Source organism: Anolis carolinensis, chromosome 4, assembly GCF_035594765.1.
Source record: "Anolis carolinensis isolate JA03-04 chromosome 4, rAnoCar3.1.pri, whole genome shotgun sequence".
Lineage (NCBI taxonomy): Eukaryota > Metazoa > Chordata > Lepidosauria > Squamata > Dactyloidae > Anolis > Anolis carolinensis.
In genome coordinates this window covers 74,471,157-74,489,645 of record NC_085844.1, presented here as the reverse complement: position 1 = coordinate 74,489,645, position 18,489 = coordinate 74,471,157, and the positions used below count along the sequence as shown (strand labels likewise).

At 40.6% G+C, this 18,489-nt stretch overlaps 1 protein-coding gene across 4 annotated transcripts in view; it reads right to left on the bottom strand.

The window, feature by feature from the left end:
• Window positions 1-18,489, bottom strand: part of ripor2 (RHO family interacting cell polarization regulator 2) — a 151,771-nt gene that overhangs the window by 91,399 nt on the left and 41,883 nt on the right. Inside the window, exon 1 of one of the 4 annotated variants that reach the window (XM_062980640.1) lies at window positions 12,230-12,341. The exons of the other annotated variants lie outside the window; for them this stretch is intronic. Within the exon in view, the coding sequence (XP_062836710.1) occupies window positions 12,230-12,296 (67 nt within the window). The 5' untranslated portion in view covers window positions 12,297-12,341. Of the gene's footprint in view, window positions 1-12,229; window positions 12,342-18,489 lie in introns of those variants that run through there. 4 annotated transcript variants of the gene reach the window in all.

The following is an 18,489-nucleotide window of genomic DNA, read 5'->3' as shown; positions in this document are numbered from 1 at the left end:
GATCAAACACTATCACTGAACTTCTCCTGATCACATTGAAAATCATGAAATGCCAGTGAGTATGCATGTTTGTGATATTGTCGGGAAAGAAGGGCCAGTCAACACCATGGATGTGTAGTCATTGGTGGCAAATTCTCTTCTTTGAAAACCTCTTATTTCACATAATTATGTGTATGTGCACAAATGTTCATACAGGGAAACTGTTAGTCCCAATTTGCATCAACTTATCATTCAACTGAATTTACTTAAGTGTAACATCAAATTCCAATGAATCAATGGCTCTGCCCTACTTCAGGGTGATACCAAGAGAGAGTGAGCCAAATTGGGAACACACTGGTAATGGAGAAGTTAATTCCAGATATTACTATTCCTACTGGTTGGACTGGATGGTCCATGTGATCTCTTCCAACTCTATGAGTCTATTAGTGACCATCAGTTATGCTCACTATGGCTGATGGGAAATAGAGTCCAGGAGCATCAGTAAAACCACAATTTTCACAGTGGTCCCCAGTTTTTGGTTGCCCAGTTCCCAGAATTCTTGATAGTTGGCCAAGCTGAGTGGGGCTTTTTGGAGTTGAAGTTCCAAACACCTAGAGCAGTGGTTCTCAACCTGTGGGTCCCCAGATGTTTGGGCCTTCAACTCCCAGAAATCCTAACAGCTGGTAAAACTGGGTGGGATCTCAGGGAGTTGTAGGCCAAAACACCTGGGGACCCACGGGTTGAGAACCACTGGCCTAGAGGGCCAAAGGTTGGGAACCGCTGCATCAAATCAATTTGTATCTGTAGTATGATGGCTGAAGATGAGCTGTTTGAAAGCAATGTCTCAGCACCCTCAGACCACTGTGAAAAAATGAGAAAGCAAAATCATCAAAAGCTAGGCAGCTGTTTTGCTATAAAAAAGCTAACAGTTTTATACATAATATCAAAGTAGTAGTTAATATATCACCTAGGGAAGAACAACCTCCTCTAACCTGGCACTTTCTTGATGTATTAGATCAAAATTCCTATCCTATAGTTCAAAAAAAAATTCTTTACTACAGAAATGTGGATCCTTTACACCTGGAAGTAATTCTGGTTCTGGAAAACTTCTGGGCAACTTTGTGAAGTAAGGGATGGAAACTATGTGGAGAATGAGGTGCAGACATTCAATTGGGAGTCCCTCTGCAGGCTTTAAATTATTTCTGTGATGGAAAGGAACACACCATTCCTCCACATTACTAAGACCACAAGTAATATATGAATGAGAATGAAGGTTTAAATATGGAGTCTATGCAAAGCCTCTCTCTCAATGGTGAACCTCTGATTTAATGACTGCATTTAAAGGCAAGGTTATATAAAGGCATTTTCACTTTGTGGGAAAGAGTTAAGGAAGATAATTGTTGAAAGAGGTTCTCAAATCCGTAGTGGAAGAGACATGCTGTACCACCTTTCCAATAGCTCTGGTCAGCATTCAGCAGGGATACAAAAAAAAACTGTTAGGAAAAGTATATGCTACAGAAAAATCTCTGTTGCCTTGGTGATGAACAGCAGGGCATTTCCTTTTCTTTACATTGGAGTTCATGTTGTTCTATATTCCTTCAGGTTCCCTGAGTGTGGAAAGGGTTAGTTAAAGTGGTGATAAGCTATAAAAGTTTTAAGGAGAAATTGCTCTCAGACTCCCAACAAGCAAAATAACTTGCAGACCAGGTAATTGCACAATCAGTTTCAAAGAAAACACATGGAACACTCAAGACCGTGCTTTCATGGGAATGGGAGATGATGTGGACAAAATAAATGCAAAAACTTGAAAGCATACATATATTGAAAAATATTAACACTTCTCACAAAATGCATTAGGATTTGAAAGGTATATGTTTGTTTGAAAGCCCTGTGATACATTATTCATGTTCATGGAAAACACAGAATTCAAGGGAGAAGTGATTTAAAGACAATTAATGGTATTATTATTATTATTATTATTATTATTATTATTATTATAGTATGAGAGCCCCAGGTGGTGCAGCGGATTTAACTGCTGAGCCGCTGAACTTGCTGACTAAAAGGTTGGCAGTTCGAATCCAGGGAGCGGAGTGAGCTCCCATTGTTAGCCCCAGCTTCTGCTAACGTAGCAGTTCGAAAACATGCACATGTGAGTAGATCAATAGGTACTGCTCCGGCGGTATGATAACAGTGTTCCATGCAGTCATGCCGGCTACATGACCTTGGAGGTTTCTACAGACAACGCCAGCTCTTCGGCTTAGAAATGGAGATGAGCTCCATCCCCTAGATTCGGATACGACTAGACTTAATGCCGTTGTCCTATAAATGAAGTTCCTCTATCTGAATGAATAAGTTTATAAGGATGCTGTTGCAGAAGCCATTTGTTAGGAATAAGGCTGGCATTCTGCAGTTATGAATTTATAATCTAAAGAAACTCAGAAACAGGACACCTACTACAATTCCATATCACTGGTGGGAGGGGGGTGGAAATGTTATCTTCCTTGCATCCCTATCAGTCTGATGAGACTAATAGGCTGGGAAAAGGATTCAGGCCAGGAGACATTCCCGCATTACACAAGCATAACCATGTAACTGATGTAGAATACAGAAAAGACTTAATTTAGCTATAAATCAAAATATTTCACATGCTCTGCAAACCTTATCTAAATACTCTCTAGCTTGGATCTTCTCGAGATTTATAATATCATTATAGATTCCATATAAGTTCAAATATCTTCAAGCTAAAGAAATGTTCATTTACTTACATTCTCCACACACACATATATAATATAGCTCATCACCCTAAACCCAATTTCCTAGGAATATATCCTACTGTACTTAATGAAACATACATTTAATTATACATGCATAGGACTGAAAAGTTAATCTGTAGTGCTACACACTGACCCTGGAGTGATTCGTTTTGGCTAAGAAGTCTTCCCAGTTTCTCTACCTTACTGGCCTGCAACAATCATAGGATGATTCAGAGGGAAAACTGCATGTTTTTTCTGCATCCTACTTCCTTCAAAGTGATCTACCAGTGGCTTACCACCATTGCCAGGTTAAAGGTAAAGGTTTTCCCCTGACATTAAGTCTAGTCATGTCCGATTCTGGGGGTTGGTGCTCATCTCCATTTCTATGCCGAAATGGAGATGAGCACCAATGACGTCTGTAGACACCTCCAAGGTCATGTGGCCAGCATGACTGCATGGAGTGCTGTTACCTTCCTGCCTGAGAGGTACCTATTGGTCTTTCACATTTGCAAGTTTTAAAACTGCTCGTCGTCGTCTCACTCGTTCAGTCGTTTTCGACCCTTCGTGACCTCATGGACCAGTCCACGCCAGAGCTCCCTGTCGGCCGTCACCGTCCCCGGTTCCTTCAACGTCGAGCCAGTCACTTCAAGGATACCATCCATCCATCTCGCCCTTGGTCGGCCTCTCTTCCTTTTTCCTTCTATTTTCCCCAGTATCATGATCTTCTCCAAGCTTTCCTGTCTTCTCATGATGTGGCCAAAATACTTCAACTTTGCCTCTAATATCCTTCCCTCTAGTGAGCACTCGGGCATTACTTCCTGGAGGATGGACTGGTTGGATCTTCTTGCGGTCCAAGGCACTCTCAGGATTTTCCTCCAGCACCAAAGTTCAAAAGCGTCTATCTTCCTTCGCTCAGCCTTCCTTATGGTCCAGCTCTCGCATCCATAGGTTACTATGGGGAATACCATTGCTTTAACTATGCAGACCTTCGTTGCCAGTGTGATGTCTCTGCTTTTCATTATTTTATTGAGGTTGGCCATTGCTCTCCTCCCAAGAAGTAGACGTCTTCTGATTTCCTGGCTGTAGTCTGCATCTGAACTGCTATGTTGGCAGAAACTGTGGCTAACAGTGGGAGCTCATCCCACTCCACAGATTATAACTGCCAACCTTTCGGCCAGCAAGTAAAGTAGCTCAGCAATTCAACCCACTGCGCCACTGGGGCATCCTTTTCCATCAATAATAAAAAGTGGGATGGACAGATAACAAACGTAGTTTGGGACAGAAGAATCCAATTTCCCTCACAAAAGGTTAGGCCCTATAACAGTAGCGATGAACCTCAGATCTTCCAGGTGGGCTTTCTCTCAATATTCCAGACAATATGACAAGCTACTGTATAAACCCTACTCTAAAAAATATAGAAGCATAAAGGTTCCCTTATTCCTGTAGCTACAAAAAAAGGTTGTTCACCTACCAGTAAGATTATGCAGTCCTGGGAAATCTTAGCAATTTTGGGTAATCCTGGCATTCCAGATGTTTTGTCCTACAAATCCCAACAGCCACATTCAACATACTCAATAAAAAGTGACAGTGGGAGCTGTTGTGTAAAACATCTGGAGGATCAAAGATTGTAAACACTCTCAAAAGGTTTCTGACAATACCAGAATGAGTGTGAAAAGAACACATAATAAAAGGCAGAAGAAATACACAAAGAAACAGTGGTTTCCCCTTCAGTAATGAAACTGTGAACATTTTAAAACAGTTATCATGTTGTAATTAAAAACTGCTAGAGTCACCAGGGGCTAGATAAAGTGGCTTTGAAAGCTGGCAATAAGCTGTTTGCTGTTAATTGATCATACTGCCTCATGAGGATCAGAAAAGACAGGCGAACATTACTAGGTCATGTTTTATGTCTCATGAAACCTTAAGGGAGGAAGTTTTATACATATTTATACATTATGTATGATTCCACGGCCACTTGCAAGAAGGGCTTATTTATTATTTCCAGAACCCCTTTGACAATTTCTCTTTTAATATAGAAACACTAAGATAGAATTTTAAGGAAATGTTTTTTTAAAGACGTCATCTGTACATTTTCTCAAAACATTATGAAATGTTAATGATCCTCGTATACAACAATATATCTCGATCTTTTAATCCGGTGCTCAAATTTTGCATTTCAATTGCCTTCATACTCATTTTTTTAAACAAAAATACTTCCAGTGTACTATCCTTGTGGCGGTATTATATTAGACTCTTTGGTATTCAAGAGTGTAGATTCATAATATACTAAGGATTCCAAGAATGAATTTGTAACACAGAGAAGGAAAAATGCAGCTTATGAATTTTTAAACCATACCATTCAAACTCAATGCAATTACAATCCTGGAGGGAGCTCCTCTATAGAAGATGAAGCAGAACATGGCTGCATGACCCAATAAGCAAATCAGCTCCAGGCAGTAAATTACCTGTGAGAGTTAGGAGCAAGACCTAGAGATCTCTGGATTTCCAAACTCAGGAGAACCTACAGGTGTCTAAGGTCCAGCATCTAGAAGATGCAAACATTTCCTTGGATCAAAGGCTTTTGATTCTTCATGTTAATAAACACACTTTATTAGGAAACGTTATGTGGCTAGAAATATTCTGTTTACTGGTTACCTGCAGACAAATATTCCACTGGTTATTCCAGTGGTTCCCAACCTGTGGTCCATGGACCACCAGTGGTTTCCAAGAACTAAAATATGGTCCGCAGCCTCACCGTTATTACACCATTGCAATGAGAACAACTGGTCTCATGAAACCCTCTTATAGTGCTGAGGCAACAGGGATGTTGGTAGGGAGAAGCTGACTACCCACAAAAAGTATGACAACAAGCCTCCTGACTGCTGCTTCTCCTCTTCTTCCCTCCCCCTGAATGGAGCCATTCCATGTGGTGCTTGGAAGTGGGGGCACCTTGGAGTTTTTGTTTTTAGGCCTGTTCCTGGGGCTATTTGGGGTGCTGATTCAGAAAATTGCATTGGATAGACCACATCAGATATAGATGATTAAATATGGTTTTCTGTGGGTGAGCGGATGGTGATGACTGGATGGCATATGTTCTGTATCAGAAACTAGAGCTGATGTGGTCTATCCAATGCAATTTTCTGAATCAGCACCCCGAATAACCAAACCAAATCTAAAGTTGACCAAAAACTGATTTGTAACCTTATTGGTGCTAATGTTGGAGAGTGGTCCCTAGTCAAAAAAAGATTGGGAACCACTGGGTTATTCCAAATCAAGAATCGAATTTTCAGCTTCCCACAACCCTGCATGTCTATCTTGTATCCCAGGTCTCTTTTTTTGAACATATCTTGGCAAGAAAATCCTGTAGGTTTGCATTCAGGTTTGAAGGCAAACAATAAAAACAACTAAACTAGTGGCAATCAAGAGGCTTTTCCATGGTAGGCAGGCTGTAGCACAAATCACTGCTAGAAACTTTTTGTCTTCAGAACAGCAAAATCTTTTTCAATGCTATAGTTTTTTAAAATTATAAGGTGTTTTGGGATATATGCATTTCTTTTGAGACTGCTACAGAAGAGACTTGGAAAACTGCTTGATGTGAAATATCTAGAATATGCCAGAATGCATGGGAAATCATGTGTCATCTTCGCAGAAACAGTTGAAAACTGGGTCATGAAGCATAAGAGCATCCAGATAAGTTACTCAGCTGGAAAACTGAGAGAATGGGAACAAGGAAGACTCTAAAGGCAAGTATTGGTCTTGTGTTAGGTAGCATAGGCACTGTAATTATTGTGATAAATTAAGATCTAATATTAACACATTTTGGTGCTTTAACAGAGGTCTAATAATTTGTTGTTGTTTTGTACTTTTAAGTCATTTCCAAACCTACGGATAATATTTGTTCAGAGAGAGATTTTTTCTTTGCTTTTCTTTAAGGCTGAGAGAATGTGACTTGCCAAGGCCAGATCACAGGTTTCCAAAGCTGAATGGGGATTCAAATCCTGATCTCGAGTCATAGTCTGATTCTCAAACCACTGCACCACACTGGCTCTCAGTCTAATATTAGTGACTCAAATTCATGAAGACTTTTAACAGTCAACCTCTAGATATTCTGAATTTTAAAAACCACATTTTTTCCATTTAAAATAGGTCAAGTATGCCAGAAGGTGCCCAACTGTTCTGGCTGCTAGCCACATGAAATCACAAAATCTCCCAGCCAAAGAAGAATCTCCTAACAAGCAACATCAGAAAATAGTCTGAAATAGATGTGGGTTTTTAAAGATGTGTTTCCAGCATTACTACCAACCCTGAAGATGTTTAAATTGTGTGGCAAACAATGTCAAGAGATCAGACTTAGTTAAGAAATTAAAAGAAGACTAATATTGGGAGGGAAACTATAAAGAAAATGTATTATTAAATACCAAAGTTGGGATTGTCCATGCCATAAGAATTCTGATTTCCGTGCATGGTTGTGGAAGATGGACAGTGAAGAAAGTCGAAAGAGAAAGCATCAGTCCAACTGAAATGTGATGATTGAAAAGTTCAACAAAACACAAGTGAAGACAGTGAAATGGATGTGAGAACAAATCAAGTTTGAAACAAAATGAGCAAACTGAGGCTTCTTTCTCCAGACATATGAAATTGCACGCATCATTGGAAAAGTTTGTAAAGGTGAAAGGAAAGATTAAGGTTACAGCAGGGAAAAAAGACTGCATTTCAAAAGGATACACTCAATCAAGGAAGCCATGGCCATGTGATTTTAATAGATTGTCTTTTAGAGGTCTCTCATTCATAGCATTGCCATAAGTCAAAGCTTACTTGATAGCATGTAACAATAAAACTGTCCCTACAGTGATTTCAATGTGTCAGAATCTGATGATGATAAAGATAACACCAAGAAAGGATATAACTTCTAACAAGAAGCAATCATTACCTTCAATTTCTTTAGCTCCTTCATCAGATTAGCATGTGTTTACAATTTTGAAAGGTTCTTGTTTAAAATCAGAAATAGGTACATTTCTTAATGGGCAATATACTGTAATTCAGAGTATGTGACTGGAAACAAATCCTCCATGCTTAACTGTATTAGCAGTTATTTTTGTCTGCTAGTTTGTATATTTCTAGCTGCCCTGCATATATTTCAACTTCACAGCTGAGAGAAAAAAAGGCATCACCAGCTGCTCAAAAGGAAGTAGGACTGAGTTGTTAGTATAATCTGAATTCTTATGGATTAAGCATACACGATTAATGAGAATAAAGATGCAGAGCAAAATCCTAACTGGCCAAAATGTTTAAAGGCCAGCTGAACCAACATGAGGTCCAGGAAAACTTCTCTGAATCACATTCCCATTCCTCAGCCAAGGTAATGCTGAAAAATATTTTTATTAACCCTCATTTTGATACAAATTTGTGGCTGCATTGAGACTGTGTTCCTGGGCCAAAGGAGGTTTGGATCAATATAATTTCACTCTTCCCTTACCTTAGCCTTTGCTCTTTCTCGCTTTTTTGCCACAAGATCTTAGCTTACTCCTAATACTTTGCATTACAACAAGGATAGTCTGAACAATATATTATTGCTTGGGAATTCTAGTACCCTATCTCACCCTTGGTTCAGTAAAACCAAGAAAGGTTGGAGTTAGTAGTAGTGGCAGAGGTCTCTACTGGTCCCTACTGGTTAAAAACTCTCAGCACTTTGCAAGAAACTGGAGTATTTGGAGCTTCTGATCAGTCTGGACTGTGATATCAGCTCTGATTTGGTAAATAATTCTCAGCACTTTGCAGGAAACTCTGGAGATTCAGGGCTTTGGAGCAGTCTGGACAGCAGAACTGGGTCAGATTCAGCCCAACCCACTGTCCAGATGGCACCACCACCATCACCCTTCTTGGATGGATGGTGTCTGTGTCCCTGCTGTCACCCTCTTTCTTGCTGGTCATCAGGGAGTTTCATTCTGAGTTAGGCATATTTGCCTGCAATAGCCATAACATGGAGGAGGTAAAAGACCAACAGAGCAAATATGGTCCCAAGAGTGGGGACTCAAGGTGCATTATTGGGGATGGGCAGACATCACATGTCCTTTCCACATCTTCTACCTCTTTCTTCAGTCATGAGTTGGGTTACACCTGACTTCTGAAAACATAGTCTTCTTTCTGTTTTTGCACGCAGGTAAGACAGAGTCCCATCAATTGCCCTCAGAAGCATATATCATGAGACGGCCTCAGTGGGGCTCTGTTTTGCCAGCATATGAAAACTGAGAGAAAATGGGGGGGAACGAACATGGGATAAGGTCCTTATCACATGGGGCCAATAAAGCACGATAGTGCCAAGATTATAGCGCTTTCACCTGGGACTCTTCCATTGCTGTTGCACTGAAAATGATTTAAAAGCCATTCTTTTTATAAATAGGAAACAGCTGGTAATAGCCTCCTTCTTCTGCTACTCTTTGATTTCCTGTGCAAAACTTCAATTGTGTTTTTCTGCTGATTTTGGGTGGTTGGGTATTATCAGTGGGTTGTATGCTTTGGGTGGGCACAGGCATGTACCGGGGGGAGGGGAAGGCTTGAGGGGCTTCAACCCCCCCCCCCTCGAAATTCTCAGGGTGGTCCATGAGAAGGCCTTACTGGTATGTGGCATGGTGGCATCCTTATCTGCGCTTGGGCCCTCGACGCACTCTCTTTCCTTTTGAACACTATGCTCAATATATCCCATATGTTAGCTCCAGCTCTTGCCAACCTAGCAGTTCAAAAACATGCCAATGTGAGTAGATCAATAGGTACCGCTCCGGTGGGAAGGTAACGGCGCTCCATACAGTCATGCTGGCCACATGACCTTGGAGGTGTCTACGGACAACACCGGCTCTTCGGCTTAGAAATGGAGATGAGCTCCACACCCCAGAGTCAGACATGACTGGACTTAACGTCAGGGGAAACCTTTACCTTTTATCCCATATGCATGGGGGTATTGGGATAACAATACAAAAGGTTTGCTAGGGTAGATAATCTCTCACTCAGATGCAGCCCCCCCCCCCCCAAAAAAAAAAATCAAAATCCTGGCTACGGGCCTGGGTGAGAAAATGTGATCAGGGGAGACTCAGGGCCCTTCTATACAGCCCTATATCCCAGAATATCAAGGCAAAAAATCTCACAATATCTGCTTTGAACTAGGTTATCTGAATCCACACTCAGAAAATGTGGGATTTTCTGGCTTGATATTCTGGGACATAGGGCTGTGTGGAAGGGCCATCAATCCGTTTACTGAATCTCTGCCACTTTGTTGCTGCACTGCTACCACAGCAGGGTTTTAATTTCTCATTATCTCTCTCTGTGTCATTCTCTCTGAAGCCTTGTCTCAGACTTTTATGATTACATAAAAACAAAAAATAGTCAATTTCTTTAAGGGACACTGGCAAATAATTTCGTCCAAATAATTAACATTATGATTTATAGTTGTTGTCCCCTCCCCATCTCCATTTTAAATCGATTTGTCATTCTAATCTTGATTTCTAACAAGCATTTTGGGTTTGTATTGATCAGTTTCGCCAGTGATAATTTCTTTTAAATTCCATTCCATACTTCTAAAAGCAAAAAACACACATCAATAGACCTGAAAATGAAAATGCTTTGATAATGAAAATACACAATGGATAACTAATGGCAGTCTCTTTTCCATTGGACTAGGCAAAAGCCATGCTGCTCTCTTAATCTCTTTCTCCAACAGACACACACACAGAGAACGAGTGGCTCCCAAAGACAAGGCTTCAATCCAAGCTTTGAATTGCCAAATGGCTAGTGGAACCATGAAACAAAGAGAATGGCTGGAGGGTGTTTTCAAATGTTACACCTCCCAAGCACAGTGTGGATGCATGGGCATCAAATAATGAAAAGGCATAATTATATTACCTTTGAGGGGTGGTGGGCAGTCACAATATGTGATAACACTGCAGGGTAAATTGACACTTTAATCCTGCAATAGTTCTGGAGGTGCACAAAGACAGCAATAGCATTACTGCAGAAAATGAAAGTGTTGTGGGATAGGATCCTTGTGAATAGTCTCTAAGTGGTAATGATTTGGTTTCATCAGGCCCATAACAGGTTCAAAGCCAAAGTGATATCACAGCTGGAGACCACAACTTGTAACATACCTTCATTCACTACAACGTCATCTGAGCTTTTGTGTTGTCATTCTATGAAAATCCTATTATGGACTGTGGTAAAGACAGAACACAACAGAATGATAAGAGATGGAAGATGGAGATACTATTCTCTCCTTCATCCATCTTTTTACAATTCATTGGAAAGTGGTAGAAGGCTTTAATTCTGAAATTGCAGGAACATGATCATGATCTCATGCCAGCCAAACTGCACTGAAACTGCCATAGTTTTTGAGAAGCATAGATAAAAGTAAAGGTAAAGGTTTTCCCCTGACATTAAGTCTAGTCGTGTCCAACTCTGGGGGTTGGTGCTCATCTCCATTTCTAAGCTGAAGAGCCGGTGCTGTCCATAGACATCCCCAAGGTCATGTGGCCGGCATGACTGCATGGAGTGCCGTTACATTCCCGCTAGAGCGGTACCTATTGGTCTACTCACATTTGCATGTTTTCAAAGTGCTAGGTTGGCAGAAGCTAGGGCAAGCAGCAGGAGCTCACCCCGCTCCCCGGATTGGAACCACCAACCTTTCAGTCAGCAAGTTAGCAGCTCAGCGGTTTAATCCACTGAGCCACTGCATATTGAAAATAAAATCATTAAAGCATTCAATTTAGTGCCTTTCAAATGTTTTGTCACCATACACCCCAGCCAACATGATCAGCAGTTAGGAGATTATAGCCCAAAACTTCTGCAGTGTACAAAGTTGCTTAATCCTGAAGTAGGGATTCCTGGTGTGAATATAATTGGAGGGGCAATGGCTTTAAAGATGTATGCATTGCATTGATAGGTAATGAGTGTCATTATCTCTCTTACATTGTGTAACTTTAACAATAATTCCTGAAGGTAGTAGCTAATCTAAGGGGTCTTCCAGACAAGCTCTACATCCCAGGATCTGATCCCAGATTTTTTGTTTATCCCAGATTATCTGGCAGTGTGGACTCATATAATCCAGATTAAAGCAGAAAACATGAGATCAGATCCTGGGATATAGGGCCTTAGTCTTTTGTAGCAAAAACACCCAAATATCTTGTGCCACCTTAAAGATTGACAAAGTTTATTTGACATAAGCGCAAATGGATTGCAACCACTTAATAGCCTCAATGAAACCACAATTCATTGGTTTGGGCAGAAAACTTGTCATAGAGTCCTATTGCTGCCTTTTGAAATTGTTTTTCTTTGTAATTAATGAATGTAATTCAGTACAGTACTACATTACTGAATATTTTCTTTTTTATTCATTAGAGAAAGTGCTAAATTAGCCCCTGTTGCTTTCCTGAGCCCTCCCTTTGAGAAACGTGTGATGATGAAACCCCAGCACACAAAGGCAAAGAAGAACAAATTTGTAAGATATTATTTACCTTCACAGAATACATCCTCGGCTTCATCAAGCATTAGTGGGTCTTCTTCCACCATATGCATCATCATTGCCACAAGTAAGTCTAAGCAACTGAACTGAAGTTACTGAACTAAAGCAGCTTTCAATGCTACTTCCTTCCTAAAAGTTTTGGTGTCAGGGGCGGCAACTTTGAGATCTGTACAACCAAAACAGTCTCTTTTACATAAACATGGCATTTCTCTTTTTCTTGCCTCCACCCTTCAACTTAGTTTCTGAAGTTTGAAGTAACACATTTTTTACTGTTCCAAACAAAACTGGATAGGGAGAGGCTAAGGAGTTCAGCCTCAAAATGCACACTGTATTTATTTCACAGAATTAATCCATTTTTAAATGCCTCTAAAGAAAAGAGCTCAGTCACACAATTAATGCATTGTCTAAATAGAAGAAAGTGTAGTTATGTTAATGCTGTATTTTTGTATGGATTAAGAGTTTGACATTCCATTTGAAGTTTGGTCTTTTCAGTTTTGTGAAGTTCAAACACTTACACACACACACACACACACACACACACACACACAGAGTGGTCTATTGCATTACCTATGTAAGCCCATACTACAATAGAGTCTCACTTATCCAAGCCTAGCTTATCCAAGTTTCTGGATTATCCAAGCCATTTTTGTAGTCAATGTTTTCAATATATCATGATATTTTGGAGCTAAATTCGTAAATACAGTAATAACAACATAACATTACTGCGTATTGAACTGCTTTTTCTGTCAAATTTGTTGTAAAACATGATGTTTTGGTGCTTAATTCGTAAAATCATAACCTAATTTGATGTTTAATAGACTTTTCCTTAATCCCTCCTTATTATCCAAGATATTCGCTTATCCAAGGTTCTGCCAGCCCGTTTAGCTTGGATAAGTGAGACTCTACTGTACGTGTTAAACATTTCCTGCATAGTCCATGGGGAGAGGCAAGTAATAAATTGTTGTTGTTATTGCAATAACATATAAGCCATGAAATAATTGCATTTATCAACTTTGATGTACATCCAATAAAACAATCTATCTATGCAATTATCATATATGGAAATATGAATGTGGGCTTCAAGTTATTACTTCTAGGCCCCTTCTACACTGTCATATAAAATCCCGATAGAAGAGGCCTTTTAGAATAAAAAATGGAAATTCCAGAGATTTGGAAATTATTTAGTATAATGTTCTGCAATAACATTCAGGAATGGCAGGGTCAAACTGTCTAGGTCATCTAAATGTATTCCCCCCCCCCCCCGGTACCTTTTTGACATGAAGTATAATATTCCCTGTAGGGAGCTCACAATAAGGTGAATAGTCCCTTTCTTAGTGTTTGTCTTCTCACTGAGTTAGATCATACTCTCCAATGGTTCCTAACTTGGCAGGGACAGTCCCTATTAATCTTCTGCTGTCACACTTTTTCATTTGCCTTTAAAACGTCCCAGTTTCTCTCTCTTCGCTTTTCCTTTCTCCTCTGCTGATGTAAATGGAATTCAAAGTACAAAAGTAGTTTGCACCCAGGCCCCTTCTACACTGCTATATAATCCAGTTAAAAGCAGATAATCTGTATTTTATATGGCAGTGTAGAAGGGGCCTCAATTGACTCAGCCAGAGGAAGGAAATAAAGAGTGGAATCTTGTTGTTTCAAATATTATTGGAGAGCAAACTGATGCAGCATCTCTTGGCTTCAGAGGATGCCTGCCACTGATGTGGGTGAAACGTCAGGAGACAATCTTCTGGAACATGGCCATACAGCCCGTAAGATTCACAGCAACCCGTCTCTTGGCTTATTTGTTCTTCCCATTAATAATTCTTGCAATTGGTGTAGGTTGTATACTGCAAGTCGCTTCTACAGCACTGGAGAAACTTTACTATTTAACTGACATCTGTCAGGAAGTAGGTAAAAGGTAAAGGTTTCCCCCTGACGTTAAGTCCAGTCATGACCGACTCTGGGGGTTGGTGCTCATCTCCATTTCTAAGCCGAAGAGCCAGCGTTTCCGTAGACACCTCCAAGGTCATGTGGCTGGCATGACTGCATGGAGCACCGTTACCTTCCCGCTGGAGCGGTACCTATTGATCTACTCACATTTGCATGTTTTCAAACTGCTAGGTTGGCAGGAGCTGGGGCTAACAGCGGGCGCTCATTCCGCTCCCGGGATTTGAACCTGGGACCTTTCAGTCTGCAAGTTCAGCAGCTCAGCGCTTTAACACACTGCGTCACCACCAGGAAGTAGTAGCCAATAATGAAAAGACCAAGGCATTGACATCTATGGCCCATTCTCTGTTCAGATATCTGTCAGCATGCCTATGACTTAAATTAAGAAACAGCTTCTTAAGATCTACAGAGATACTCGCAGAAACACCTCAGCAAGAGAGGGTACAAAAGTGGCAGGCTAAAATCCAGAATCTCAATCAGTGGTTGATGCTGGATGAGAAGCTCCCCCCTGGGCACACACAATTCTGGGCAACTTGGAAGGCACTGAACAGACTGCACTCTGACACCACAAGGTGCAGAGCTAATCTTAAGAAATGGGGCTACAAAGTGGAGTCCATGACAAGTGAGTGCAGAGAACAGCAAACCACAGACCACTTGATACAATGCAGTCTGAGCCTTGCCACATGCACAGTGGAGGACCTTCTTGCAGCAACACCAGAGGCACTCTATAATGTCAAGTTTTGACACAACAAATAAAAAAAATACTCTAGCCATCTTGCTATGCTCTGATGTTGCTTGAACAAATGTTTCCTGGTATGTTCTCAAGTTGCTCCTGACATGATAAAAAAAAATCTGAAAAATACTGGGGGGTATGTTAGATGTATTAAGGTTCTATGTACATATTGGAACATGGTTTAATTTACATTATTTTGAATTCTTTATTTTACAACCCTCCTGGCAGCATTGCCCAAATGCAGTACAGAAACTATAAGTTCACAACTTCTAACTTCTAATGATAAACTTCCCGTACTAGTCTTAGGGTTCACCCCCCTTTTTAAGGTTTCTCCCCCATGACCTCATAGCACTTTAACTCCCACCATGTTTACAAGTCTTACTTAGTGTACTTTTGCCCAGTCCATTTTTATGATTCTATTGCTGTATTTTAACCTGCCTTTTATTAATGGTTGTCATTTTATTTATGTCTTTTTAAATTTTCATTTGCGTTGTTGTTCGGTTCCTGATGTTATTGTACTTTTGTTCTACATTTGTAAGCCGCCCCAAGTCCCCACGGGGAGATGGAGGCGGGATATAAGAATAAAATTATTATTATTATTATTATTATTATTATTATTATTATTATTATCAACACAACGACGTTGTATGGCACAGCAAACAAGATAGATATGCTGGATTTCGTTTCGCAAAACCACAAGTCGAACACTTCCCAAGTGTCTAGGACTGTGTGATGTATTTTCTGATGATGTGTGCAGATCCCAGTAGGGTGGCCTTTTGCAGTTGGCAGATGGTGATTTTGTCAATGTCTATTGTTTCCAAATGCCGGCTGAGATCTTTTGGCACAGCACCCAGTGTGCCCATCACCACCGGGACCACCTGTACTGGTTTCTGCCAAAGTCTTTGAAGTTCAATCTTGAGGTCCTGATAGCGGCTGAGTTTTTCCTGTTGTTTTTCATCTATACGACTGTCACCTGGGATGGCAACATCAATGATCCAAACCTTGTTCTTTTCCACAACTGTGATGTCTGGTGTGTTGTGTTCCAGAACTTTGTCAGTCTGGATTCGGAAGTCCCACAGTATCTTTGCATGTTCATTTTCCAATACTTTTGCAGGTTTGTGATCCCACCAGTTCTTTGCTGCTGGGAGGTGGTACTTGAGGCATAAGTTCCAATGAATCATTTGGGCCACATAGTTGTACCTCTGTTTGTAGTCTGTCTGTGCGATTTTCTTACAGCAGCTGAGGATATGATCAATGGTTTCGTCGGTTTCCTTGCACAGTCTGCATTTTGGGTCATCAGCTGATTTTTCAATCTTGGCCTTAATTGCATTTGTTCTGATGGCTTGCTCCTTGGCTGCAAGGATCAGGCCTTCTGTCTCCTTCTTCAGGGTCCCATTCGTGAGCCAGAGCCAGGTCTTCTTCTTATCAGCTTTTCCTTCAATTTTGTCAAGGAACTTTCCATGCAGTGTTTTGTTGTGCCAGCTGTCAGCTCTAGTTTGTAGTGCGGTTTTCTTGTACTGGTTTTTTGTCTGCTGTGTTTTGAGGAGTTTCTGATTTTTGACTTCAATCAAAGCAGGTTCTTCACTTTGCTTGACATATTCTCCCAGGGCATGTTCTTCTTCTTTGACTGCTTGCTTTACTTGTAAGAGTCCTCTGCCCCCTGATCTTCTAGGCAGATATAGCCGGTCAACATCACTGCGAGGGTGCAGTGAATGATGAATGGTCATGAGTTTTCTTGTTTTTCTGTCCAAATTGTCCAGTTCCACCTGTGTCCAATTTATAATGCCAGCAGTATATCTTATGACAGGTATGGCCCAGGTGTTTATGGCCTTGATGGTGTTGCCTCCATTGAGCTTGCTTTTGAGAATTTTTCTGACCCTTTGTGTGTATTCTTTGCTGACCACAGTTTTCACATGTTCGTGCTTGATGTTGTCCAGCTGTAGTATGCCCAGATATTTATAGGCCTCTGGCTGGTGACACTTTATTGTTTGGCCATTGGGCATATTTATGCCCTCATTTTCAATGATTTTTCCCTTCTTCAATGCCACTGTCGAACATTTGTCCAAACCAAACTCCATGTTGATATCAGTGCTAAAAATTCGGACAGTGTTGGTCAGAGACTGGATTTCAGTTTCCGTTTTCCCATATAGCTTCAGGTCATCCATGTACATCAAATGTGAAATTTTGTTAGAATTCTTAGATATTTGATAGCCGAGATTTGTTCTTTGTAAGATTGTTGACAGAGGGATCATGGCAATAATGAAAAGCAGAGGGGACAATGAATCTCCCTGGAAAATTCCTCTCCTGATGTTGACAAGTCCATAGCTTTCATTTCCAACAAACAGTTCAGTTTTCCAGTGCTCCATCATGTTTTCAATGAAGGTGCCAACTGTTTTACAAATCCCGATGGCGTCCAGGCACTTGATGATCCAGCTGTGTGGGAGTGAGTCAAAGGCCTTTTTGTAGTCAATCCACGTCATGTGAAGATTAGCTTTTCGGCTCTTACAGTTCTCCAGAATCATTTTGTCAATCAATAACTGGTCTTTTGTGCCCCTGCTTTTCCGTTTGTTGCCTTTCTGTTCATCTGGCAAGATGTTTTTTTCTTCAAGATAGTCTTGAATTCTGTCAGCTATGATGCCAGTCAGTAGTTTAAACATAGTGGGCAGACACGTTATTGGCCTGTAGTTTCCTGGTGCTGCTCCTTTTGCTGGATCCTTTTGTATCAGGTATGTTCTTCCAGTTGTTAGCCATTCACTGATACTTCCTTTCTGCAGCATCTCATTGAATTGTTGAGCCATTTTTCCATGTAAACTAATCAGATGTTTGAGCCAAAATCCATGAAGTTGATCACTACCAGGCGATGTCCAGTTCTTGACTTTTTGCACTCGTTTGCTGATCATTTCAGTTATTATTTCCATCAGTTCCATTTTGTTCTGTGAGAATTTTCCTTCAAACTCCTTTATCCACCCAGCGTTTTTGTTGTAGTTTTTATTATTTTCCCAAAGTTCTTTCCAGAACTTTGTTGTTGCAGTTTTCTCTGGCTTTATGGTTACTGTGTCTGTTGTTTGGTTCAGACTCTGGTAGAACCGTCTTTGGTCTGATTGAAACAGTTGATTTTGTCTGTACTGGATGATTCTGGCTTCATACCTTTCAATTTTTCTGGCTGTTGCTGTAATTTGTTCTTTCACGATTTCCAAAGCTTCTTCAATTTTTCTGGTGTTCAGCCAGTACTTTCGGATCAGGTATTGCTTGATTTTGTCATTCTTCAGTTTCCTCTCTTTCATATTTTTCAGGTTACTTGCATCTGATCTAAGTTTCTTGATTTTCAACTCTAGCCTGACCTTCCACTTTGGTTTTCCAGTCGATTTTCTTTGGGGCTGCCTTGGTTGTAGGAGCCCAAGTTCTTCTGTTACTATCACTGCTGCACTGTAGGCAAACTGGTTTGTTTGTTCAATTGATGTTTTTTGGACAGTGGAGAGTGCTGCATTCACATCTTTCATGAGAGGCGCCAGGTGTCTCTTGGGCACTGTTTTTAGAGTTGGGAGCCGCTGTCTTATTGCATTTGCTGCAGCATGAGC